This window comes from Capra hircus, chromosome 7 (assembly GCF_001704415.2).
Source record: "Capra hircus breed San Clemente chromosome 7, ASM170441v1, whole genome shotgun sequence".
Lineage (NCBI taxonomy): Eukaryota > Metazoa > Chordata > Mammalia > Artiodactyla > Bovidae > Capra > Capra hircus.
The window spans coordinates 92,026,026-92,049,581 of NC_030814.1; the positions used below are offsets into that span (position 1 = coordinate 92,026,026).

A 23,556-nucleotide genomic window follows, 5' to 3' on the forward strand; every position below is an offset into this window, starting at 1 on the left:
GGCATATGCTTTCATGGGGACGGCCATCCAGCCCCAAGAGGAAATATTATACAGCCGTTAAAAGGCCAGAGAAGGTTCTTTATGGGAAGAAATCTGGGACATATTGTTATGAGGGAATCAGAAGGGCTGCAAAACAGCAGGGATGGATGGTATGCTGCTGTTTCTATGAGGGGAAGGGAAAAGTACACGGATACGCTTGTTTGGGGGAGGAGCACTGCTGGAGAGGAAACGAAACACTGGCTGGCGGCCTCTGGGGAGCCTGGGGGGCTGGTGTCTCTCCTGAACACCCCTGGTATAGTTTACATGTGTGGCCTGAGTCTGTTTTGCCTATGAAAAAAAAATAAACTAAAATATATTTTTAAAAGACTGCTGTGAAAAAAAAGGAGGGACAAAATAAAAGCGTTTGGATGGGTGTTGTGGGGGGAAATTTTAGGCCACATCACAGGTTTGTTGCAGACCCTACTTTCGGGCTGAAAGCCTCTGGTGCCCCCCAGTGCCTGGCCCCTGTGGGAGCTCACACCTTTCCTGTTTGGGGTCAAGGAGTGTTCAGAGTCCTGGGGCCCCCAGGGGTGAGACATGGGCTGGCCTGGGGCCGGGACTGACAGAGGTCCTCGAGGCTCCGGGAAGACCCTTGGAGGCTTGGCTGGCTTCAAGTGGGGACCCGTGAGTGCCTATGTGGGGCCGGCGGTCCAGCAGGACCTCTCTAGGTGCCAAACCCAAGGAGGGCCAGAGCAGAGGAAGGAAGGGTGACTGGACGGGGGTGGAGACCCCTGGGGGGGGGTTGGTGTGTACCTCTTTCCCATGGCAGTCACTGTCCGGCCGGGGGTGCTAGAATTGGCCAGTGTCTCAGGCACTGAGGACTCCCCTGGGTTCTGAGCCCTGGATGTCGAGCCAGACAAGGTGATGGGTGTTCAAAACTCTGCCCTCCACTTTCAGACCCCTGAAGCGACAACTAACCCAGCTTCAGGGTCAGGGGCTGGGATTGGCAGGGTTAGGGGTGGGTGATGATGGTGGGCCGGGGCCCCAAGTCCCCCAGCTCCCCAGCATGCGTACTAAGTCACTTCAGTTGTGTCCAACTCTTTGTGACACTATGGACTGTATGTAGCCCACTAGGCTCCTCTGTCCATGGGATTCGCCAGGCAAGAATAGAGGAGTGGATTGCCATGTCCTCTTCCCGGGGAGCTTCCTGACCCAGGGATCGAACCCAGGTCTCCTGAACTGTAGGCAGATTCTTTACTGACTTAGCCACGCCCCCAACAGAACCCAGACAGGGATCCTTGGGTCCCCCTTTCCCAAGATCCCCCACCCTTCAGTCTCCTCCTTACTCGCTCTACCCTCCCCTCGGTGTGGTGACCCTGTGGGCATGGTGGTAGGTGCCCTTTTCGGGGGGCTCAGAGGAGACGGGGCCAGAAGTGCCTGCTATGGTGGGTGCAGGATGGGTTCCAAGGTGTCTGCTTTGACAGGCTGGGTCCACCCGGGGCCATGCCTGACTCTGCTCACAGTCCACCCTGACCTGCCACGTGGCTTCCCAGCTGGCATGGGAGGTTGCTCCCTGCTTCTTCCAAGCCCACAGCCTTTGCCCCCTCTGTTTCCTCTGGCTGAAATGTCCTTCCTTCAGTCACCCCAGGCTGGTCTTTCCCTCCCTGACTGCCCCCACCATGCCCACTGGCTCATGGCCCTGTTTTTTACCGTGTCACTTAAGTTCTCTCTCTCCAGCATAGTTCTGTGTAAATCACTCTTGTTCATTTACATGTTTGCTCGTTGTATTGTTTTACTATACATATATATATATCTATTTCTTTTTTTTTTTTTTTTTTTACCATTTTACTATTTCTTCCTCCAGACCAGATTTTTGGTTCTAGGAAGGTGGGAGCCTCGTGGGTCTTGTCACCTGATGGGACTCCAAGCCCAAGACTCTGCCTGACACATGTGGGTATTCGGTAAAGATGTGTAAGTCTTGCTTTTTTAAAGAACTCTTTTTTTTTTAATTTTTGAGGTGCACCATTTTAAAAGTCTTTACTGGATTTTTTGCAGTATTGCTTCTGTTGTTTTGTGTTCCGGGTTATTGGCCATAAGGCACGTGGGACCTTACTTCCCTGACCGGGGGTCGAACCCGCACCTCCTGCATTGGAAGGGGGAGTCCAAACCACCGCACCACCAGGGAAGTCCAACGCTTCCAAGTCTTGACTTTGAGACCCTCATTCACGGATGGTTCCTGACTGACCCTGCCTCCTCCCCACACCCTGCCGCCACCATCAACTATGGGGGTGAACTGAGTGGGTCCCCACTCAGAGCAGGGCTGGGCCATGTATTTACAGAGCCCTGCTGTGTTCCTAGGCTGGGTGCTGACCTGAGGGTGTAACCACTGGGATATGCCCCATGTTCCACTGAACAATGCGCGCAGTGATGACAGGGGATTTCGGAGCTGGTAAATGCGATGGACAAAAATAGAAGAGGGCAAAGGGCATGTGGGGTGCTGGGCAGGACGCAGGTTCAGAGGCGTGTCAGGAAGGCTTCAACGAGGAGGTGACGTTTGAATTTGGAACTGGAGGTGGTAACTGGGGAGCTGTAGGGGAGGGGACAGGTCAGGGGAGAGAGGTCTGGGCAGAGGGCATAGGCTGTGCAAAGACCCTGGGGCAGGACTGTGTGGCTGGAGCAGAGTGAGTGACGGGGAGAGAGGGAGGAGCAGAAGGCAAGGGAGGGACCTGGGAGTTTTAGCCCCAGGGAGATGGGAGCCCTGGAGGGCTGTGGGCAGAGTGTGGTGGGACCTGACTCAGAGCAGAGCGGAGCCTGACTTGAGTGCAAACAGGGCTGCTGCTGCGGGGAAGACAGACCTGGGGGGCGAGCGCAGAGCCGGGGGCCAGGATGGGGGTGAATACCCGGGTCCAGGTGGTGCTGATGGGGGCAGCCCTGGGTTGGGGGGAGTGAGGTGTGGGTAGGTCCTGGATGGATTCTGGAGCCGGAAGGGTGTGAAAAGGGGTGAGAAGACAGCAGATCAGCCTCCAGATCCACTGCGGGGCAGATGGCTGGCCCGTGGGGCCTCCTCAAAAGCCTTATGTATCCCCCTAGCTCATGTCCAACGCAACTTTTTACAAGAGTTTTGGGGTTATAATTTTGCTTTGAAGATCTCTTGGCCGGGAGCACACATCCCTCCTCCCACTGGGTTGCTTTTGTTGTCACCATGGCGACCACACGGGAAGTCTTTCAGAGGCAGTCTATAACGCTCTTTGCCAATGACAGCTAATAATAATAAAAGAACTAACACTGGGGACTTCCCTGGTGGTCCGGTGGTTAGGATTCCATGCTTCCAATACAGGGGGCGCAGGTTTGATCCCTGGTTGGGGAACTAAGATCCTCCCATGCTGCTCAGTGTGGCCCCCCGAAAAAGAGAACTAAGTGCCCACTGTGAGCTGGGCCCTGTGACATCACCTCTAGGGGCCTCAGTTTCCTCATCTGTAAACAAGATTAAAGTGAAGAGCTCACTCTGGAGCGGGGAGGGGCATGGGTTTCGAGGACTCAACAAACTGACAAAATGAGCTGACAGTAACAATGCCATCCACAACTGTGTCCTGCCGGTGGTGGGAAGGGCTGAAGATTTTCCTCCTTTTGTTTTGGATTGCTCACATTTTCTTGGCCTGCAAACAGCTCAGAGACTTGGCCTGGGCTAGAGGGCTGGGTCAGTCCTTGCAGCCTTGTCCCCAGGGGTCTTCAGTCCTTGGATCTTCCTTGGTCCTCTGCCTGGGACACCCTTCCCCTCGGCGCACATCTGGAAAGCCGCTCATCTCCAGGTCCTCCCTTTGCCTCCTCCAGGAAGCCCTCCTAGTCCCCTCCAATGAGGCCCCTGCTCCTCCTCTGAGTTCCCCCTCTGCTCCAGTCCAGACCACTGGGGGCTGGGGATGGCTTGGTCTAGGTGATTCCAGAAAGGCCCTCCAGTGCCCCACATGGGGGTGCTGCTGGGGCAGTGTGTGGGGATCCAGGTGGAACAGTGGGAGCACAGGGTGCTCTGGTTGGGGGCCATCCCCACGGGGTACCTCCCAGCCTGGTAAATGTTTATGGGAGAGGGGGCCTGTGTCTGGGGCTCCCTGGGGTCCAGTGAGCAGCTGCTCCCTCCTGCCCCATCCTGGGGGCCCTGGAAGGCCTGCTCCAACCCTCATCCCTGCCCGCACAGGGGAAACCGAGGCTAGGAGGCAGGCTGGGGCTGGCTGGCTCTGAATGAATTTTTCCTTCCTTCTGTGGGCCCTTGGACCTGGCACTCGGTTTGGGCTTCAGGAGAGCCAGACTGAGGAAGGCTGTGTGGGGGTGAGGTGGGGCGCCTACGAGGATCTAGTTCTGGAAGCTACTGTGGTGTTGGGGCCGGGAAGTGACCAGCTGCGGGGCCTTGAGCCCAAGCTTTTGGCAGCCCCGACACCATCATAGACACTACTGATTCTGAGAATCTGTCTACCCTGCTCCCCGATGCTATAAGCAGGACAGATGGGAAGGTGTGGGAGGACGGTTAGGGAGGCAGGGCTGCAGGGCCAGGGACCTGGGGGCACCGGACTGAGCAGGGCAGGCCCTGCCCCCTGCCGGCCACTGCAGGGACAGGACAGGCTGGTGCTGGAGTCAGGGACCTGACCCCTACTCAGCGGGCATGGAAGGGGCGTTCCCATGGGTGGAGCCACTTCCCCTCTTCAGGGAAGAGCTGAAGGAGGCTTGCACTCATGTCCACTTGCCAGGTGGGGAAACTGAGGACAGAGCAGGAAAGAACCAAGTGCTGGGTCTTGAATGCAGGTCTGGGAGCCCTGAAGCCAGCTGGTCCCACGGCAGGGGTGAGGGGGTATCTCCATCCTCTCTGAGACCCCCAAGTCCGGATCTGGGTACCTAGGCCTGGATGTGACTCCAAGTTGGCACCTGGTTCCAGGCTGCACGTGGACACTGGTGCCCACTCTGGGGTGGTGTGCTAGGAAGGGGCCATGTCCAAGCAGAGGGGCTCAGCGTGGCAGGTGGGGAGGCTGAGGGGGCAGGGCTGGGAGGGACCCGAGTGGCTGTAAGGGGTGTGGGGGCTGGGGTGTCAGCAAACAGTGGCAGCAAGGGCGGCCCAGCTGACAGCCACGGGGCTCCGTGCTCTGCTTCACACTCGGGTGAATTATTACCTGGGCTGGACACAGCATAAATGCAAGGCTCCAAGTTCGGCTTTCAACCGTATCAGGCTCCGGGAGAGAAGGAAAGGGAAGGAGAGTTGGGGCAGACACTGGGGAGGGCCACTCCTGCCATCCCTGGACCCCTCGGGGTGCTCCTGCAGCGCCCAGACCCCCACCAGGACGCGATCCCGCCCCGCAGGGTGGGCCCTGGAGAGCACTAATTTATGGCCCACTGAGGCGTGCTGGGACACGCAGGGCCTTCCTCTCTGGCTGCCAGGAAGAACTGAGCTGGTTGTGCAGAAAGCCCAGGACTGCGCCAGCATTCTGGGGCCGCCTGCATCACTGGGCCTGACAGGCGGCTGTGTGTGCAAGGCCCTGAGTCCTCACACTGCTGACGAGGGCCCCTGCCCTGCAGGCTCCCGGTGGCCTGTCACCCACCTGTCCCACCTGATGGGGACGGGGCTTGGGGGCCAGGCCGTCTGGGGCTCTCCGCTCCAGTGCCCAGGAATTTGGAAATGGGCCGTGCGTGGGGCCTGGGCGTGTTTTCCACATGCTGTTGGCTTTGGGGGAAGGCCCAGAGAGGGGCTGGCCTGTGAGCTGCAGGGGGGCCACAGGAAGGGCTGTGGGCTGCGGGGCCCAGTCCCCCCCAACCTCCCCAATGTCAGTCCCCAAGGCCATTCACAGAGAACTGGCTGAGGCCTGGCGACCTCTGCCTGACACCTGCTCCCACGCTGGGGCCCAGCTGGCGCTGTGCCTACCCCTTCGGGCACAGACCCAGACGCCTTATCTCCCTCCCACGTCCGCCCTGAGCCGCCCTGGCCTGTCCCCCAGCCTCTGTCACCTGGACAGGGCTTCACCCTGGAGAACGACAGAGAAGGAGAGACACACACAAATATACACAGGATTTATTATTTTACACGAGTTTCAAACTGCCCGAGGTCCTGGGAGGCGGCAACAGGGCTCACACCTTGGGTTCTGCAAACACCTTCCAGCCCTCCAGCTGGCCCATCTTGACCAGTGCAGCCGTCAAGCCCATGTACGCACAGGCAGCGGCTCCGATCCCATAGCTGCGGGCTGCAGGGGTGGAAAGACTGGCATCAGACAGCATGCGGGGAGCGAGGCTTGCCTACGCCCACCCTGAGGACCGCCCGAGGATGGTCCTCCCTCCAAGCTCAGGTGGCCAGGGCTGGACCACATGCTCCTTAGGGACGGAGCCCCGGGGCCTCTGCCTTTGAAGGTGGGCGGCAGGAGTCCAGGCTTCCAGGCGTGGGGGCGTGGGGGACTGAAGGCCGCTGGCAGGTCTCAGTCCTGGCTGAGTCTGCCCTGTGGTCTGTGGAGCGGAGAACACAAGATGCCTGCGGCCTGAGAGGTGCCCTGGGAGGGGGGTTCTGCCTGCTGAGCGCCAGACTCACATACCCGGCTGCAGGCTCAGGGGTGCAGGTCAAAGCCGGACCTCAGCCAAGGTCTCCCAGCAAAGGCCAGGAGGGCGTGGCACCCTCCCTCTCTTCCCGGCTGGAACCTTCCACAGACACTCCAGCCAGCGGGCTGGGGTGTTTATCTGCGTGTGGCCTCCATTTCTCCCCTGGCCGGCCGCCCCCACCCGCCAGGATATGGGAGGCGGGAAGAGCGGTGTCTGCTTCCTATTCCAGGCGGCTCTGCTGTACCAGGCTGGCCTGGGGCCCGGCCTCCCACAGGGGAGACATCCTCTTCTCCATGTGGGTGACATCAGGCCATCTCATCTCCTTGGGGCCTCAGTGGCCCCGTCTGGAAGGTGGGGATGGTGACAGCCGCTTCCCTGTGGGGCCCTGGGTGCCAGCAGCTCCAAGCCAGCCCCGACTGCTCCCCCGACGGGCAGTGACCCTGTGCTCTCTGACAAGACGCGGCAGAGGGAGAGACACACAAGCAAGGCAGGCGGGGGCCCAGATGTACATAGCGGGCTGGGGCAGTGACTTCTGGGGGGAAGGGTGCTCTGGCAGAGGGCACAGCCATGCCAAGGCCTCGAGGTGCTGGAGGAACAGCGAGGAGGCTGTGGAGCTGCAGCAGAGAGAGCAAGGCAGCGAGGGCAGGATAGGGGCAGAGCAAGTCCATGCAGGCCACGCCGAGCCATGGGGGCAGGAGGGTGTAGCGAGGTGGACGTGCAGTAGGCGCCTGAGCAGAGCTAAACCAGCTGGTGGCTGAGACTCAGAGGCACGGGGCCTCTTGCGGGCGCTGCCCCCTCCCCTGCCAGATGTACGTTCTGCACACCCACCCCTGATGGGCAGAGGGAGGGGGGTTGGCAGAGGTCAGGGGCGCGGGGCTCACTCACTGCGCGCTCCCAGGGTCAAGCCTCCGGCACAGCCTCCGATGAGGTAGTTGAGAGGGTCATCGGGCTTCTCGCGGACCTGGGCGCTAATGCAGGAGGTGAGGCCAAATATGGCTCCAATGGCGGCTGTAGGGGCAGGTGGGGCAGGAAGGGCCCCAGTCTGAGTCAGGGGTCCAGACCAGTGCCGGAAGGGCCCCTGAGGAGAAGCCCAGACATCATGCGGGCTTGCTCACCTGCAGTGAATGTGTACCGTCCCGTCCTCGCCACTCCCTCCAAGAAGGAGGTCGGGGTTTTGAGAGCAACGCTGTAGACAGAGACAACGAGGCCTGTAGACAGAGAGGGACAGAAAGGCGGCCAGGCAAGTCAGCCCTGGGCCCTGAAGGGGACAGGCCCCTCCCCAGTCCACAGTGCCGGCTCCTTGCATTTCCATGGCAACCACCAAGGTGGCCTGGGCCAGGGTGGGCCAGGAAGCGGCTGTTACAGGGCTCACCTGGGGTCCCACAGTCGATGAGCTGGGATCTAACCTGGCTCTCCTGCTCCAAGGCCTGGGCTCACACCCCCCCTCATCCAGCCCATCCCACAGGGCACCAGCCCAGAACACGGCCCCCATTGAGGATGAGCCAGGGCCTTCGTGGCCAGACCAGCACCCCAGCCCTACTCCCCACTTCCAGCAAAGCTCTGTCCCTGCTGCAGGGCCCAGGGCTCCTGACGCCTCTTCTCGCCACTCTCAGACCTGACCCTCACCCCGGCTGGCTCAGCCTCACCACTCTGGTAAGCTCTTCCATCTCCACCGTTACCCCAGACGACCTGCCCCTGATGTTGGTTTTTACGTGTGAGGGACCCTGGTGGGCAGCCAGGCCCAAGGCCCTACCCTGGGGCATGCTGAGCCAATGCTGACCCACTCCATGTGTCAGCCTCCTCAGCCAGACCCTCTTTGGTGGATGCACAGACCTGGCTGGCTCCCTGTCACCAGAACAGCCCAGTACAAGGCTCCCCATCCTCCAGCTGACCCTGCACCACTCCTCTCCAGACAGACTCACAGTGAGGCCCAGCTGCCAGCACAGACCTCCTGGCGCCAAACCGTCCCAGACAAAACAGAACCATCTCCTGCCAGGTGAAAGGGCACCCACTGCCTTCTCCCTCCTTAGGGCCTGATAGGCTGAGTCCCCTCTTGTTGCTTTGTCGGGGGGTTGGGGGGGTGCCTCAGATAGGCAGAGAGACTCCCTTGATGCCACCCACCTGGCAGAGCAGCCTGGAAGACCAGAGGATCTGAAGGCCAACCACCTTCACCGATGCCCCAGGGACGTGGGCCCCGCCCAGTCTCCAAGTCCCCAGCTTCTGCAGACCCAGCAGCTGGCATGCTGCACTCCCCCACCATGACCTTCCCAGCTGAGCAGCAGCCCTCCAGCCCTGCTGAGGTTCAGCTCACAAGAGCTGTGGGGGATCTGTCACAGCGGACAGGGCCAGTAACCTTGGGAGCAACTCCGAGGAGGGCCAAGATGGCCAACCCACTTCCCAGATGGGGAAGCTGAGGCCCAGGGATGAGGGGAGAGGAGCCGCATATACAGAGGGCACCCGTATGCCAGGTGCCCACTTGGGGGCTGCCCAGGTCCAGTCCGTCCGCATCCCATGCTGAACCCTAGTGTCCCCGCACTCCTCAGAGGCTGAAGGCTGGGAAGGAGGGAGTGGGCCGGAGTCTGGGGCTCCCCCTGCCTGCACTGTCCCAGCAAGCCCCTTTCCTCAGTTATTCTCTCATACGAGGGCCCAACCTGCACCCCAGCTTGTAAAGACTTAATCAGAGCAGCTCCCTACCTTGTCTGGGACCTGGGGATGCATGATCTCTAGATGATTCTCTGAAGAGGAACCACAGACAAGGTTCAGTGATAGTCCCCAAACCACAGTGAGTCCTGGGGGAGAACCTTATTGATCCTACTACCCCCACATGCCTGCTTTCCTTATAGCTCAGATAGCAAAGAATCTGCCTGCGATGCAGGAGATCTGGGTTCAATCCTTGGGTCAGGAAGATCCCCTGGAGGAGGAAATGGCAATCCACTCCAGTATTCTTGCCTGGAGAATCCCATGGACAGAGGAGCCTGGTGGGCTGTGGTCCATGGGGTCACAAAGAGTCAGACACGACTAAATGACTAACACATACATACCACATGCCTGTGACCCTGGCCGAGGGACACCCAGTTGCCAGGCCATGCCGGGCATAGAACGCACCCCAGCATCTTATGAGCCCTCAGAAGTCCTTTAACTGGGAAGGGATGACCTGGAAGCCACTGGATTATCCCAAAGTCAACGACTGTCCGTGCCCCGCCCCCAACAATCATTTAGTAGATGACATGCCAGCCAGCTCCCCCAGCCCACTTAACTCCTCAGATGCTACAGCCACCACCACCCACCCCCTCAGCACTCGAGGGTCTCCACTGACTTGGCCCCTTCCACAGGTTCCTGTCACCCCCTCAAAAGACCCCTCCTCAGCCCCTCTGCCAGCTCCTGGCTCCCCATCAGTCTTCTGAAGTGACTTCCAGACACTTCACATGAATGAATGAATGCACAGTCATTCACTCACTGTTACTGTGCACCTTCATTCATTCATTCGCAAAGTCATTCATTCATTCCTAGTTACTACCTCGCCTTCCTTCCCTCGCTCATTCCATCATTCAGTTACTGTGTGCTCTGTGCTGCGTTAGAGCCTGGCCCCCTGCCCTCAAAGGGGCTCACCATCCCACAAAACTCAAGTGTGAATTCTCGCTGTAGAGTGCTGAGGGGAGGCAGGGATGGAAGAAGGGAGGAGGTGTGGGAGGACAGAGGGTCATGTGTAGTTAGGCCCTGAGTGTTGAGTGGAGTTGGCTGGTGAGGCAATTCGGGTGGCAAAATGAGTGTCACAGGCACACAGCAACGCCCTTGAAGACCCACAAGCCCCCTTGCAGGGCTCCTGGAAATCAGTGACAGTCCCCCAAATCCGAGTCTCTCCATGACCACAAGACATAATGCCTCTGTCAAAAGTTTCCACCTGCAACCTCTCAAGCACCCTCCAACAAGCTCCTCCAGACTCCATTCAAGCAGACGCCACAAACACCCAGCACCCAGGAATTTTGACTACCCCAGTGATCAGCTTGTCACAGATACCACAACCTCCCAGGGCCCAGGAACCCTGCTAGCTCCCCCGCCTCTCCCCGCAACGTCTACCTCACACCAGAGGTCCCCATGGCAGGCTCAGACACTCCAACGAAGACCACGTACCCACTCCGCGAGATTCTCAGCCCTCATGGGACCCTCTCGGACCCTATGATCTCTCTGCGCCCTCTGCGTTAGTCCGACAACCCCACAAAGTCTATCTAGTACGAGAGCCCCCGGCGTCCCAAGGCCACCCCACATACCCCGACGACGACTACTGCCACCCCGGGAGGTCCGCAGCCCCTCCAGGACGCCCTCGGGCAGTCCCCGACGGGATCTGACGGCCTCCCTGCGTCCTACACCCTGGGGACCCGGTCGGTGCTCACCAGCGGCACCACCGATACTGGTGGCGGCGTAGGTCTTGCGGTGGCACTCGGTGCCTTCGGGGATGTCCCAGTACTGGTGAAGAAGCGTCTTAGCCATGACAGCACAGCCCTAGTCCTGCACTTTACCACCCGGCGGCTCCTGCGGCCAAGGACGGACGCCGCTGACTCTCGCGAGACTTCCTGGGCGGCGCGCGCAGCCTCTCGTGGGGGCGGGACAGCAACAAGTGAGCAACTTTATTGAGGGCCTCCTACGTGAACACGGGTTGCGCTCAAGTCCTGGAGTTGGGATGGGAGTAAAGGAAGAGCACGTGCACCACTGGCCGATTTCTGAAGGGGGAAACTGACCAGGATCAGTGAAGGCAGTTGTCGTTATTTTAGGTCAGAAGATCCTGGGTCAAGAATAGTGTGACCCCGAGAGGTAGGACCTAACTAGGGGCGGTACTATCAAAGGTACTAAGCCTATCCACATGCAGAGAGGAGACCGCGGAACCAGACTGTACTGGAGCGAGACGTCATTATGGGGCGGGAACACGGAGGGATGTGGCCACTCCCAGTGCCAGTATCTGTGGGGAGGCGTGGTCACGCCCGATGGCCAGTTTTAAGCCTAGTTAACGGCGTGCTACTATTTGGGGGCGTGGTCAGGCACAGAATTACTGTTCAGTAGCTAACTTGTGTCCGACTTTTTGCCACCCCATGGACTGTAGCACGCCAGGCTACCCTGTCCTCCACTATCTCCCGGAGTTTGTTCAGATTCATGTCCTCTGTCGCCCCCTTCTTCTCCTGCCCTCTCTTTCCCAGCATCAGGGTCTTTTCCAATGAGTCGGTTCTTCGCATCAGGTAGCCAAATATTGGAGCTTCAGCTTCGGCGTCAGTCCTTCCAATGACTCAGGCTCAGGGGCTTAACGAGAAAGTGTCCACTCCCAGTGCTTGGATTCTTATCAGGACGGGGTCTGTGCCTGGTTTGTAGTCCAACCCCTGGGCGGGATGAAGAATGACCATCCACTGGGTGTGGGTCCAGAATCCCAAACATAACCTGAAGGGTACTGGACCAATCAAGAGCTGTACAATTGCCTAAGGGGCGTGAACGGCCAATGAGAGAAGCGTAACGGGTTCCAGGGGCGTGGTCAGACTTGTGGGGCCCGACCAATTTGACGCGTTAGATTCTGAGGAGGGCGGGGCCTGCCTCGAGAGAATGACCAATCCTATTGCCAGAGCCTGAGCTGGCCACCGGAGGACAAGGCCAACCTGGTTTGTTAAGACCTTGGCCAATCTTGGAGTTAGTCGGGGTTCAGGGGAGGAGTTTCCAGTTGCCGGAACCAGTGAGGGCGTCAGGGTTTGAGTACTAGACCCAGCCCTGGAGGGCGGAGCCTAGCGGTGAACCCGGCCAATCACGCCGAAGTCTTGAACGGGACCCTCGGAGGAGCGGCCCTCAGGGGGCGTGTCCAGGGCCGGTTCCGGGCCGCCCGTGGGCGTGGCCAGGCCTGGTACTCTGCAGGGGCCATGTCAGCGCCGCCGCCCCTGCAAATCCGCGAGGCTAACGCACACCTGGCTGCCGTTCACCGGCGCGCGGCGGAACTGGAGGCGCGGCTGGAGGCAGCTGAGTGCACGGTGCGCGCCCAGGCCGAGCGCCTGGCGCGCCACGACCAGCAACTGAGTGCCGCTTTAGACGAGCTGGGACGCGCCAAAGACCGGTGAATCTTGGGACCCGGCAGGTGGACTTCTCGGAGGAGTTGGGCAGAGGCAGATCCGAGATAGGAAGGGAATACTGGTAGGGGAGACGTGGGCATTCACGTGGAGCTGGACTACTGGTGGGACTGGAAAAACAAACACAAAAATACTTGAATCGTCACTAGATAAAAGTTGAGAGATGTCACTTGGGTGTGGCTATCTAACTTAACAGGGTCCATTTTACCACTAGGCAAAACAGGCTGGTCCTGAGTGGTACAGGGACCACCAGCAGCCTGATGTAGGTATTGGAGCCATGGCAGGTTCTTGGGAGGATGGGATTATATCAGCAGTTTTGAGGAGTCTTTCTAGCTGAGGATTCAGAGGGATGAGACAAGTGCCCAGGGAAGTAAGTGTTTCTGAGGACCCGGTGGGAAAAAATTCAGAGCTGGTTGGACTTGTTACTCTATCTTTACTGAGCAACCTGCCATGTGCCAGGCCCTGTGCTGGTCATTAGGACACATCTGTAAGACCTGTACAGCCCTGCCCTCAAGCACACTGTTGGGCAGTTACAACACAGGGTGACTGGGATGTGTGTGTATGATGGCTGGGGAGGTAAGTGGCAACCCACTCCAGTATTCAACCTGCTCACAGTATTCTTGTGTATGATGGAGGGCAACACGGCTCTAGGAGGGCCCGAAGGGAAGGCTTCTTGGAGGAGGGGGCATCTAAGCTGAACAGCAAATAAGAAGAGATGGAGGGGACAAGGGAACTGATAGGGGGTGAATGAGGGAGTGTGTTAGTCTGCTGAGGTTGCCATTATAGAATACCACAGACTGGTGTCTTAAACAATATCAAATGAGTCCTCACAGTTCTGGAGGCTGGGAAGTTCAAAATCAAGGCAATGATTCAGTTCTGGTGAGTGTCCTCTTCCGGGCTTGCCAACAGTCATCTTCTCACTTTGTCCTCACAAAGCACACACACACACACACACACACACACACACACACACACACAGAGCAAGCTCTGGTATCTCTTCTTAAAAGGAAACCCTTCATTACATCATGTAAACTTTCCTTACCTCTCAAGGCCCCCTTCTCCAAATACTATCACTGCGTAGGGATTCAATCTATGAATCTGGGGATGAAGGTTGGGAGCAGGGGGAAGAGAACCTCTGGTGGCCGGGCACCATAATGGTTCCGTCTTGCCTTCCTGCCAGTGAGATTGCCGCCCTCCAGGAGCAGCTGCTGACCTCCGAGGCTGCTGTTCAGAGTCTGCAGGCTGCCGTGCGCCAGAGGGACAAGCTCATCGGGCAGTTGCAGCCCCGGGCTGAGCTGCTGCAGGATCTCTGCCGCCGCCGGCCGCCCCTGGCTGGGCTGCTGGCCACCCTGGTGGAGGCCGAGCGCCTGGGGCCCCTGCCGGCCAGTGACTCACTCCCTGGTAGGCCCAGCTCACCCCTTGCCAACAGTACTGGGGAGGAAGAGGACAGCGACCAGCTCGAGCCCGCAGTGTTTGGGACCACTGTGTGAGTCCCAGAGAGCAGGTTCCGGAATGGAGAAAGAGGACTCCAGTGGGGACTTCTACTGCCTGGGTATCCTCAGGGTTAACATATTCCAGAGAGGACCCCTTGGAAGAGCCATAATCCTCAGCGTCAGAACCTGTTAAAAAGGCATAGGTTTCATATGGGTGGCCTGCAGGCCAAATGCAGATGAAATCAGCCAGGTTTTCTTTCTTTTTTTCTTTTAAAAAGCAAAACTTTGAATCAATCACCCTTGTTGGAGAACTGGTTGTGCTTACACACGAATCTGGATTTCTGGCTTCGGGCTGGGCTGTACCTGCCTGGATCTGAGTCCAGGACACCCTCTTCAGCAAGGGCAAGTTTCCATTCACCCCCTTATCTCTCAAGGCCGGATGTCTGGCCCTTGAAACATCTGAGTTAGAGACCTCTCTTTTTCTGGTGGAGGTGGATGGCATCAAGTGCCATGTGATTTGAGTCTCTCCCTCCTTTCTCCCTCTTTTCCTGCCCCGGTTTTTGTTCCTCCAGAAGTACTCTTCATCCTAAAGCCTTATTCTTCATCTCAGCCCAGAATTGTGAACCTCAAGCCTCAGGCCATTTTGCATTGGTTATACTTAGATATTTTTTCCCCCAATTCTATCCTCCTCTCAACCCAGGAAGGAGTGTGCAGGTGGGATGTGCCGAGATGCTGGCAACCAGGCTTCACAGCCCAGGCAAACTCAGGCATCCTGTAACGTTCTCTTCATAGCATCCTGCCTTGGGGTCTTTACACTGGCTGTTTCCTCTGCCTAGAATGCTCTTCCCCCAGATGCCACATGCCTGGCTCCTGCTCACTCAGGTCTTTGCTCAAACGTCACCTCTTCTGAGAGGGCTTCCATGACTGTCTTATCAGAAGTCATTGTTCCCCATTCCACCCCCGCTCATTGCCCCATTTTACTTCCTTTATGTAACTTTTTACCATTGGAGTGGAAGCTCCATGAGGGCAGGTTTTTGTTTTCTGTCTCCCGTGCCTGGCACACCCTGGGATCCAGCACATCTGATGAGGCCCCTGGCAGCTTTCCTTTCGTAGCACCAGCTGGCTCCTTTTTCTAATCCTCTGAGAATCTATTTTTTCACTCCTTATTTGAATGCTGCCCTGTTGGCCAGAGACATTTGAGGCACTTTGCTTTTTTTTATCAGAACAGGGAGCAATGTCCCTTTCTCTGCCCAGCCCAAGTGCCTGGCCTGGGACTATGGCAGCCGTTTCCTGCCTCCTGACTCAGGGAATCCCCACCCCAGGAACCACTGCGGGGCACAGCCCCTTTCAGCCTGGAAAGCTCAGCATCTGTCCTCCGCCCTGCAGAGGGTACCGCCTGGCATCACACAGTGACCCCCTCAGTGTGTAACAATGGCCCAGTTTTCTCCTCTGGACGAATAAGGGGGTTGCTGTTTGTACAAGGGGAAGGCAGGCTAGGGCCTGTCTACGCTCAAGAATAAACCAAATGACTTCATGGCACCACTGGTCCCTCCTCCTTTCTTCCCACTTCCTCCCCTTCCTGCTGGAGAGGTGGCTGTTGTGCTGCTCCTGAGTCCAGGGTGGGGCCCCACCACGTGGGAGCTTGTGCCAAGCACTCCACATATACAGCTCTGTCTCTTAAGCCAGCTATGCACACAGGCATTGCCCCATTTTATAGCTATGCAAAGTGAGGCTCAGAGAAGTAAAGTGAAAGGGCCTCTGGGTTTGGAGGGCCCTTGCCACTTCCAATTTTTTTAAAGTAAAGTTAATTAAAATAACGCACAACCATTTCTTTGGCGGTGTCAGCTTAGTTGTGGCACATGGGTTCTTTGTGGCGACACAGAAGCTTAGTTGCCCCATAGCACGTGGGATCTTAGTTCCCCAACTGGGACTGAACCTCTGTCCCCTGCACTGGAAGGCAGGCTCTTAACCACTGGACCAACCAGGGGAGTCCCCCCAGTTTTTTATTGTTGAGATTCTGATTCTCTCAGAGATGCGGAGATGCCCAAACAGAGCTACAATAATTGTGATTACGTTTTACATTTCTTTATAGAAAACCCCCTGATGTTTATAATCCTCACAAAAGCACACGATGGAGCTATTTCTTTGTGCCTACACAGAGAATGCTGGACTGCATGCAGCAAGTCACGAGAACTTCTGCAGCAGAATGTCACTGCAGTTTCTCCTAACAGTCGATGGTGTTGCATCCGCTGTGGCGTGAATCACAGTGACAGGTTGCTTGTGATCCACAGCTTGGCTTCAGTTGGGAGCAGCAACTTCGGACAATACCATTGTGCTGGGTGCAACTCCCAAGCTTTGAAAAGCCTCTGATGATCTCTGGGTCTCTGTGGGTGGGCAGGGGTTCCCCAAACAGGGGCCTGTATTTTAAGTCCTGTAAAATCCATTATCATCTTCGATCTTAGCCTACTGATATGAGGCTCAGTTGGCCAGATGTCCAGTCTGATGGCAGGCCTTCTCTGCCGGTGGTCTTGGTTTCTCTTGGATTATGGAAGTCAGGGGGCCAGGGGTCCTTCTCTGGCCAGATAAGCGGCTTGTCATGAGCAAGCCCACCAAGCGATGTCTGAGAACCGGAAACCAACCCCCAAAAGACCCATGTTGACAAAAGTACCACAACTGGCCATAATTAACTACTGAGAATTGCTTCGTCCAACTCAACATTAATGTTTACACGACTGGCTGCGTCTCAGCTCAGCCAGTGCTCGTCTGAGCAGCTCCTGTTGGATGTGGGCCTGGGCCATCTTGAGCCTTCAAACTTGAATTCCTCAGCAGCTTCAGCTGCAGCCCTGTGGAAAGGGGTTGGGGGCTGGTGAAGCCCAGAGAGGGGAGGGGTCGCATAGGAATTGGGCCTGGCCTCCCCTCATCTGGGACACTGGTCCCTGGCAGGGCTGGGACCGCAGCGCCCCTCCCGCACTCCCCCCACCCTCCTCCTAGCCTGGGTCTGGCTCTCTCCCAGGGCTGGGAAAGAGCAGGCGGATGGTGGTCGGGCAGTGCTGACAGCAACAGCGCCGGCCTGCCCTCCTTAGCCTTCTCCACGCCCCGCAGGGCTGTGCTTGTGGCCACAGGGCCCTGGCATAGGGAGAGTTGCAGCGGGGCCCCTCCTGGTCTCCAGGGCTGTTCCCAGCAACAGCCCTGCCTGGCAGGACGCACTGCCAGCGCTGGGCACAACGGGCAGGAGGCAGGCAGAGCGGCCACCCGGACTCCAGGACAAATCAAGGCGGCCAGTCCGTAGCCTGGTGGCTGAGCAGGAGCCCCTCCTCCCAGATCTCTAGCCCGTCCAGCCACCCAGAGAGCCCAGAGCCAGCATGGATGCTGTGGACACCACCATGGAGAAGCTCCGAGCCCAGTGCCTGTCCCGAGGGGCCTCAGGCATCCAGGGTGTGGCCAGGTGAGCTTTCCTCTCACATCTCCCCGACCCCCAGTCCCACGGATCTTTTCGAACCCCATACCCCTGCCCCCCAGATTTTTTCGCCGCCTGGACCGGGATGGGAGCCGCTCCCTGGATGTGGGGGAGCTCCAGCGGGGCTTGGCTGAGCTGGGGCTGGTGCTGGACGCAGCTGAAATGGAGGGCGTGTGCAGGCGCTGGGACCGTGATGGCAGCGGGACGTTGGACCTGGAGGAGTTCCTGCGAGCGCTGCGGGTGAGCTGGGGGGTGCAGCAGTGTCCCTTCCTCCCATTGGGGTGCTGTGGAGGCCAAGGGGAGCCTCTGTGCTTCCTACCCCCCGGTCACCAACACACCCTCCCCAGCCCCCCATGTCCCAGGCCCGGGAGGCAGTAGTTGCAGCTGCGTTCGCCAAGCTGGACCGCAGTGGTGATGGCGTGGTGACCGTGGACGATCTCCGGGGGGTATACAGCGGCTGCACTCACCCAAAGGTGCGAAGCGGGGAGTGGACTGAAGAGCAGGTGCTCCGCCACTTCCTGGACAACTTCGACTCCTCTGAGAAGGACGGGCAGGTGGGTGCCTGCATACCCCAGTCCCTTGTCCACACCTCCGGAACCCCTCCAACCACCTGCCTGCCCCCAGGTCACGCTGGCTGAGTTCCAGGACTACTACAGTGGTGTGAGCGCCTCCATGGATACAGATGAGGAGTTTGTGGCCATGATGACCAGCGCCTGGCGGCTGTGAGCTGCGCACCCTCATGCAGCCGGCACCCTGGAGCCAGGACCACTCTCATCTGGGCTTGGAGCTGAGCAGCCCTGGGGTGGGGGTGGGGAGGAGTGTGGCAGGTCCGAGGCCACAGAACTGGCTGGACCAGGTCTCCGGGTGTACTGCTTGGCCACCAGTTCCCCTAATAGGTCACTGGCTCAGGACCCCAGGAAGAAAGGCCCCTTGCCCACATCGTGCTAACCCCAAACCTCCTCCCATCCCTGCTCAGTGAACCCTGTCTGCCAGCACCCCTACCCCTCCCTGTGGGTCCCCGGGAAGCCAGGCCGCACCTGGTGGGGAAGCGGACAGCTCTTGCGTGAAGCCAGCTACTGCGAGTCTCGGAAGGCAGCCATTCTGGGTCACCTGCCCAGGTCTGCAGTGTGGGGCAGAGGCCACCACCCTGCGGGCAGGCCAGGCTGCTTCCTGGTCAGGTTGTCCGGCTTCCTGAGGCCCCTGGGGCATGCAGGAGGCCAGCGTTTTAGTTAAAAGTTTTAATGTAGTTCCCAAATACATTTCATATGACAATCTTACATAAATGTTCCAAAACACGTGGGCATTATCTGGTTTTTACTTGTCACTAGTTGACTAAGGCTTAAAGCAGAGAAGTGTGACCAGATCTGCTGGGGGGGCCTTTGGTGATGTCCCATGGCTCAGGCACGGCTGCAGGGCCACCCCGGGGTGCAGGTGGCGTGGCTCAGACGGCCCCCTCCTCACCCTGTCAGGGCGGGCGGGAGGTTTCCTGTGAACCCCTGGAGCCTCCTCTGTGAGCCCCGATGTGGGGGAGGCAGCGCCCAGTTGCTCTTGGCCACACTCCGGGGTGGGCAAGCAGAGGGCGCGCTCCTGTGTGTGCTGAGAGCACGGGTTCTGCCTGCTGTCTGAAACTGCTCTGCTTGCTGGCCCCTCCTTGAAGGCCCCGCCAGGGTTGCCCTCTCAGAGGCCCCCAGCCCTCGACAGTCCTGGGGGGCAGAGACGTCCAGGGCCTGGTGAGGGAAGAGTGGCCAAGAGCAGGAAGCAGGCTTGCACCTGGGTACCCAAGGCTGGGTGACCCATGTCACGGGCACAGACAGGAGGATGGAGCACCCCCCGACCCCACATCCAGTGACCCTTTTCTAGACAAGCTCTCCAGGCCCAGGGCCCAATCTGTCCACACCCCACGACTTGGCCTGGAGGAATCCCAGGTGGGGAACCCATGGGGCTGGCTCTCGAGCAGTCCTGAGTGCCCCCACCATGGGGGCTGGGGTCACAGGGGGAACCAGGGTGCAGCCCACAACGCAGCCACGCCTGCTCCACACACAGAAGTGCCTCGTTCAACCTAGGAAACCAACACAAAGCCTTGGGGGGAGAAAAGATCTAAAAATAAAACCCCCAAGTCAGAACGTGGGGGCGGGAGGTAAAGATGGTGGTAACAGACGGTCCAGCAGGCCCAGTGTTACACTGTGAGACGGCCTAGCGGCCTGGGCAGGCGGCAGGGGAAGCCGGCGACACAGGGAGGTCGGGGTGAAGAAACGAGGTGTCCCAGTCCCAGTGAGAAGCCGTGACAAGTCTTAATGTGCCATTTCAATTCAAGGTGGGGAGGGAAGAAATGTTCTTTTTCGTTTTGCTCATCAATATGATGAGGTTCGTGTCCCAAACCACATTCAGGCAGTTCCCGAGTCTGCTTCTGAACGGGACGTGCGGATCCAGACTGTGGCCAACCCAGCGGGGAGTGTGGTTCCCGAGCCCCGTGCCTCGATGCTGCCGGGGGAGGGGCGGGTGGGCAGACAGACGGACAAAGCAGCAGGCTCGCGGCGGCTGGCTCCTGGCGCTATGTGCTCCCAGCCGTCTGCCCATCGCCTTCATCGCCGGCGCCTGTGGGAAGCAGTGGCCTTGCTGTCAAGTCCCTGCCTGGGACACAGCCCCAGCCCGGGCCGCCCTGGGACATCCGACTCACCGCCTGTGGGGGCCCCCGACGGGGTCAGCACATCGTCGTCATCACTGTCATCCTCGTTGGATGGGGCGGTCCCAGGCTCAGGGGCTGGTGCCTTGGCCTCCTGCTCCTGCTCCACGCGGCTACGCAGGGCCAGGATGCGGTGGTGCAGGGCTGCATACAGCTGGCCTGTGTCCTTGGAGCTGGCCTGGGGGCAGAGGGGAGGGCCAGGTGACTAGGCCTCTCGGGGAGACCCCTCCTCAGTCAATGAAGCCCCCAGCCAGGCCAGGACTCGGAGTGGGGTGCCTGACCTCCCTCCTCAACAAACCCTGGGGGCAGCAAACAGAAGCTCCTGTGGGTGCAGGTCTTGCCCTCCCGACCCTGGAGGCCTCTTGCTCTCCCTGGCCAGGCCCCCGTGCAGGGCGCCCGGTGCTGGACGTGGAGCTGCCCGCTTGTGCCTGGCAGCCGCCTGGCCTCTACCGGGGCTGCTCACCGAGATCAGGAAGACCTTCACGCCCTGGTCCTCAGTGTCCATGGCCGTGATGCGGATGCTCTTCTCGCTGGCCTTGTCCATCTGCATTTGGGCCCACAGCTTGGTGTTGAGGATCAGTCGCAGGCTGCCCTGGGTCCGCATCACTGCAACCAGTGAGGACGTCAGTCCTGCCCGCCCCCGCCCCCTACCCCAGGAAAACAGACACACCTGCAGGAAAGTCAACATCCCAGGGAGAAATCCCACGACAGCCTCCCACCCTCCCGTCTGCCGAGCAGCAGCCCTGGCACCCCTGCCACCGAGGTGAGTGCAGTGGGTGGAAGTGGTGCCTGGACGGGCTTCCTAGGAAAGGGGTTAGTTAGGGGGCAGTAGGAGGCATGCGGCATGAGGGTGGGCTGCACACTAGGGACATGCCACATGAAGCTGACACCCCCTGACCGTCGTCACCCACAAGCCAAGGTCCAGCTCCCGCCCCATGAGGAGGAGCTGAACACTAGGAGGAAATGCTGGGGCTGACTGCTGCTCAGTGCATCCCTCAGGAGATGGCTGAGGGCAGCACTCGGTGGAGAGAACCTGGGACAGACCCTTCCCTCGGAAACGCAGGTGAGACCTGAGTTCCACCCACAGCCAGCCCGAGGCCAATGTCATCCTGCTTGACCTGTCCCGGCCTACCCTCCTGTCTACGCCCCAACCTTGAAAACCTGGAGCAGGTTAGATGTGGTCACCCCAACCCAGGTGCCCCCACCTCACCCCTCAAGGTGAGTTCTGAAGGAAGGTCTGTCTGTGCCAAGGGTCAAAGGCTGTGTGGAGGGCATGGCCAGAAAGGACCTCAATGAGGAGGGGAGGGCATGGCTACAAGGAAGCTGACCACAGCCTGATGACCAGGGGATAAGCCACGACCTGGGGTCTTGAAATCCTGTGCCCTCTCTGCCCCCTGCTTGCACGTTTCCATTAGAAAAATTAGAAAAGAAACAAAGGGATGTCTACGGGCAGGGGTGCAAAGACCTGTGCCCGAACAGGAGGGCCATTTCCATCTCTGTTCCAGTTCTGAGCCCAAGCACATAGAACACCGTTGAAAGGACACAGTGTGAGCTACACCTGGGCCAGGGATCAACATTTCTGTAAAAGTCGGATGACAACTTTTAATTTGGAAGGATAACTTACAAAAAAAAAAAGATGAGTACACATGTCTCACACATATGCAAACACACTCACATACACACTTTTTTAACAATCATACTTTCAGGAACAAAATTCATGTAAAAAATAGTACCGGAAACATCATTTATGAGTCAAGAAAAATTAGGAACCCAAACGTCCATCAAAAGGGAAATGGCTAAAATATATTCAGTCGGTGGAATATTAATGTGGAAGTTTTTCAAGAACTTTTTAAGTCGTGTTTTAAGGCAAATGGAACAACACAGGAACATGCTCACTAAAGAGAGTGAGGGTAAGAGGGTGACAGAATCGCCCCACTTCCTTAAAAAAGGGCCACAGAGCAGGAATGGATCTACCCAAACGTTCTCAGCAGGGATTTCCCTTTTTCATAAAGAGGTTTTAGCTGATGTTTGATTTCTTTGTTTTCCCACCATAAAACAACTGGCACTTTTATTATCGAAAAATAAGTTCAAAAACTGCTGAATCCTTTTATCTATTTTCAGAGTCAGAAAGAGAATCAGAGAAGGACTGGCAGTGGGAGCCTCTGGGCTGGGTGGGATGGGTCCCTCAGGTTGAGGGCTGGCCATGGACACACGTCAGGGGCCCGAATCCCCCAGGCCCCTCACGGGAACCCGGCCACAGCTCACCTAGTCGGGACTGCAACGTCCCGTCGTCAGTTGACGCCATGTCGTTGAGTCTGAGCAGCCCCCGGCCTCTCTCCACCCACGACTGCGAGGTCTTGTCAAAGACAAACAGCTTGCATTGGATCTGCAACACAAGGGGAACGCGCATGAACCACCAGGTTCAACAAGCCATGGCCCAGGGGACACGTCTGGCCCTTCGCCACTTTTCTGTCCTGCTTTCAAGCTAAAATGGATTTCACATTTTCAGAAGAGTATTAAAAAAAATCACTATGGAAATGCAAATCAAAACCACAATGTGGGGGACCTCTCTGGTGGTCCTACGGTTAAGAATCTGTCTTCCAGTACAGGGGACACAGGTTCACCCCTGCTCGGGGAACTAAGATCCTACATGTTATAGGGCGGCTAAGACCAGACATAACCAAGTAAATAAAAAGATAAAAAATCCACAATGTGATACCACGTCACACTCACTAGGATGGCTGTAACCAAAGGACAGATGGAAACAGGTGCTGGAGGATGTGGAGAAAGCAGAACCCTCACACCTCGCCGATGGAAATGGCAACTGGTGCAGCCGCTGTGGAAAACTGTCCTTTAAAGCGTTAAACACGGACTTACCACACAGCCCAGAAATCCCACTTGTAAGGATCTACCCAAGAAGAGTGAAGCAGGTGTGCACTGAGAAACCTGTACACGAGTGTTCATGCTGCTGCTGCTGCTAAGCCGCTTCAGTTGTGTCCGACTCTGTGCGACCCCATAGATGGCAGGCCATCAGGCTCCCCCGTCCCTGGGATTCTCGAGGCAAGAACACTGGAGTGGGTTGCCATTTCCTTCTCCAATGCATGAAAGTGAAAAGTGAAAGTGAAGTCGCTCAGTCGTGTCTGACTCTTAGCGACCCCATGGACTGCAGCCCACCAGGCTCCTCCACCCATGGGATTTTCCAGGCAGGAGTACTGGAGTGGGGTGCCACTGCCTTCTCCGCGAGTGTTCATGGGGTATCATTAATTCCCCCAAAGTGCAAACAAAGCAGGTGTCCACCAACAGGAGATGGGATGAGCAAACGTGGTCCATCTGTACAGTGGACAGTCA

At 58.0% G+C, this 23,556-nt stretch overlaps 4 protein-coding genes across 5 annotated transcripts in view; 2 read left to right on the forward strand and 2 right to left on the reverse strand.

Moving 5' to 3' along the window:
- On the reverse strand, positions 6,006-11,317 carry NDUFA11 (NADH:ubiquinone oxidoreductase subunit A11). Its single transcript, XM_005682506.3, has 4 exons — positions 10,932-11,317; positions 7,656-7,748; positions 7,426-7,548; positions 6,006-6,194 (listed from the first exon to the last, which is right to left on the reverse strand). The coding sequence occupies exons 1-4, from the start codon at positions 11,026-11,028 to the stop codon at positions 6,082-6,084; spliced, it is 426 nt and encodes a 141-aa protein (XP_005682563.1). The 5' UTR covers positions 11,029-11,317; the 3' UTR covers positions 6,006-6,081.
- VMAC (vimentin-type intermediate filament associated coiled-coil protein) lies at positions 12,388-15,607 on the forward strand. The gene is made up of 2 exons (XM_005682505.2): positions 12,388-12,622; positions 13,816-15,607. Exons 1-2 carry the CDS (start codon positions 12,432-12,434, stop codon positions 14,123-14,125), a joined length of 501 nt encoding a protein of 166 aa, XP_005682562.2. The 5' UTR covers positions 12,388-12,431; the 3' UTR covers positions 14,126-15,607.
- CAPS (calcyphosine) lies at positions 16,195-18,820 on the forward strand. The gene is made up of 4 exons (XM_005682502.2): positions 16,195-17,513; positions 17,588-17,765; positions 17,873-18,079; positions 18,150-18,820. Exons 1-4 carry the CDS (start codon positions 17,431-17,433, stop codon positions 18,249-18,251), a joined length of 570 nt encoding a protein of 189 aa, XP_005682559.1. The 5' UTR covers positions 16,195-17,430; the 3' UTR covers positions 18,252-18,820.
- The window catches only part of RANBP3 (RAN binding protein 3), a 50,768-nt gene continuing 45,960 nt past the window's right edge, over positions 18,749-23,556 (reverse strand). For both annotated transcript variants that reach the window (XM_018050921.1, XM_018050920.1), the window contains 4 exons: positions 22,474-22,594; positions 20,672-20,814; positions 20,203-20,386; positions 18,749-20,120 (listed from right to left, as the gene is read on the reverse strand). In XM_018050921.1, coding sequence (XP_017906410.1) covers positions 20,077-20,120; positions 20,203-20,386; positions 20,672-20,814; positions 22,474-22,594 — 492 coding nt within the window. In that variant the 3' untranslated portion in view covers positions 18,749-20,076. The remainder of the gene's footprint in view (positions 20,121-20,202; positions 20,387-20,671; positions 20,815-22,473; positions 22,595-23,556) is intronic.

Bases quoted from the DNA above. Each gene is read 5' to 3' on its own strand.
- VMAC (XM_005682505.2), top strand. From the start codon at position 12,432: ATGTCAGCGCCGCCGCCCCTGCAAATCCGCGAGGCTAACGCACACCTG. The intron at 12,623-13,815 runs GTGAATCTTGGG...CCTTCCTGCCAG, and splicing joins CTGGGACGCGCCAAAGACCG to TGAGATTGCCGCCCTCCAGG.
- CAPS (XM_005682502.2), top strand. From the start codon at position 17,431: ATGGATGCTGTGGACACCACCATGGAGAAGCTCCGAGCCCAGTGCCTG. The intron at 17,514-17,587 runs GTGAGCTTTCCT...CCTGCCCCCCAG, and splicing joins GGCATCCAGGGTGTGGCCAG to ATTTTTTCGCCGCCTGGACC. The intron at 18,080-18,149 runs GTGGGTGCCTGC...GCCTGCCCCCAG, and splicing joins CCTCTGAGAAGGACGGGCAG to GTCACGCTGGCTGAGTTCCA.
- NDUFA11 (XM_005682506.3), bottom strand. From the start codon at position 11,028: ATGGCTAAGACGCTTCTTCACCAGTACTGGGACATCCCCGAAGGCACC. The intron at 7,749-10,931 runs GTGAGCACCGAC...CTCTGTCTACAG, and splicing joins CAGTATCGGTGGTGCCGCTG to GCCTCGTTGTCTCTGTCTAC. The intron at 6,195-7,425 runs GTGAGTGAGCCC...CCACCCCTGCAG, and splicing joins CTTGACCCTGGGAGCGCGCA to CCCGCAGCTATGGGATCGGA.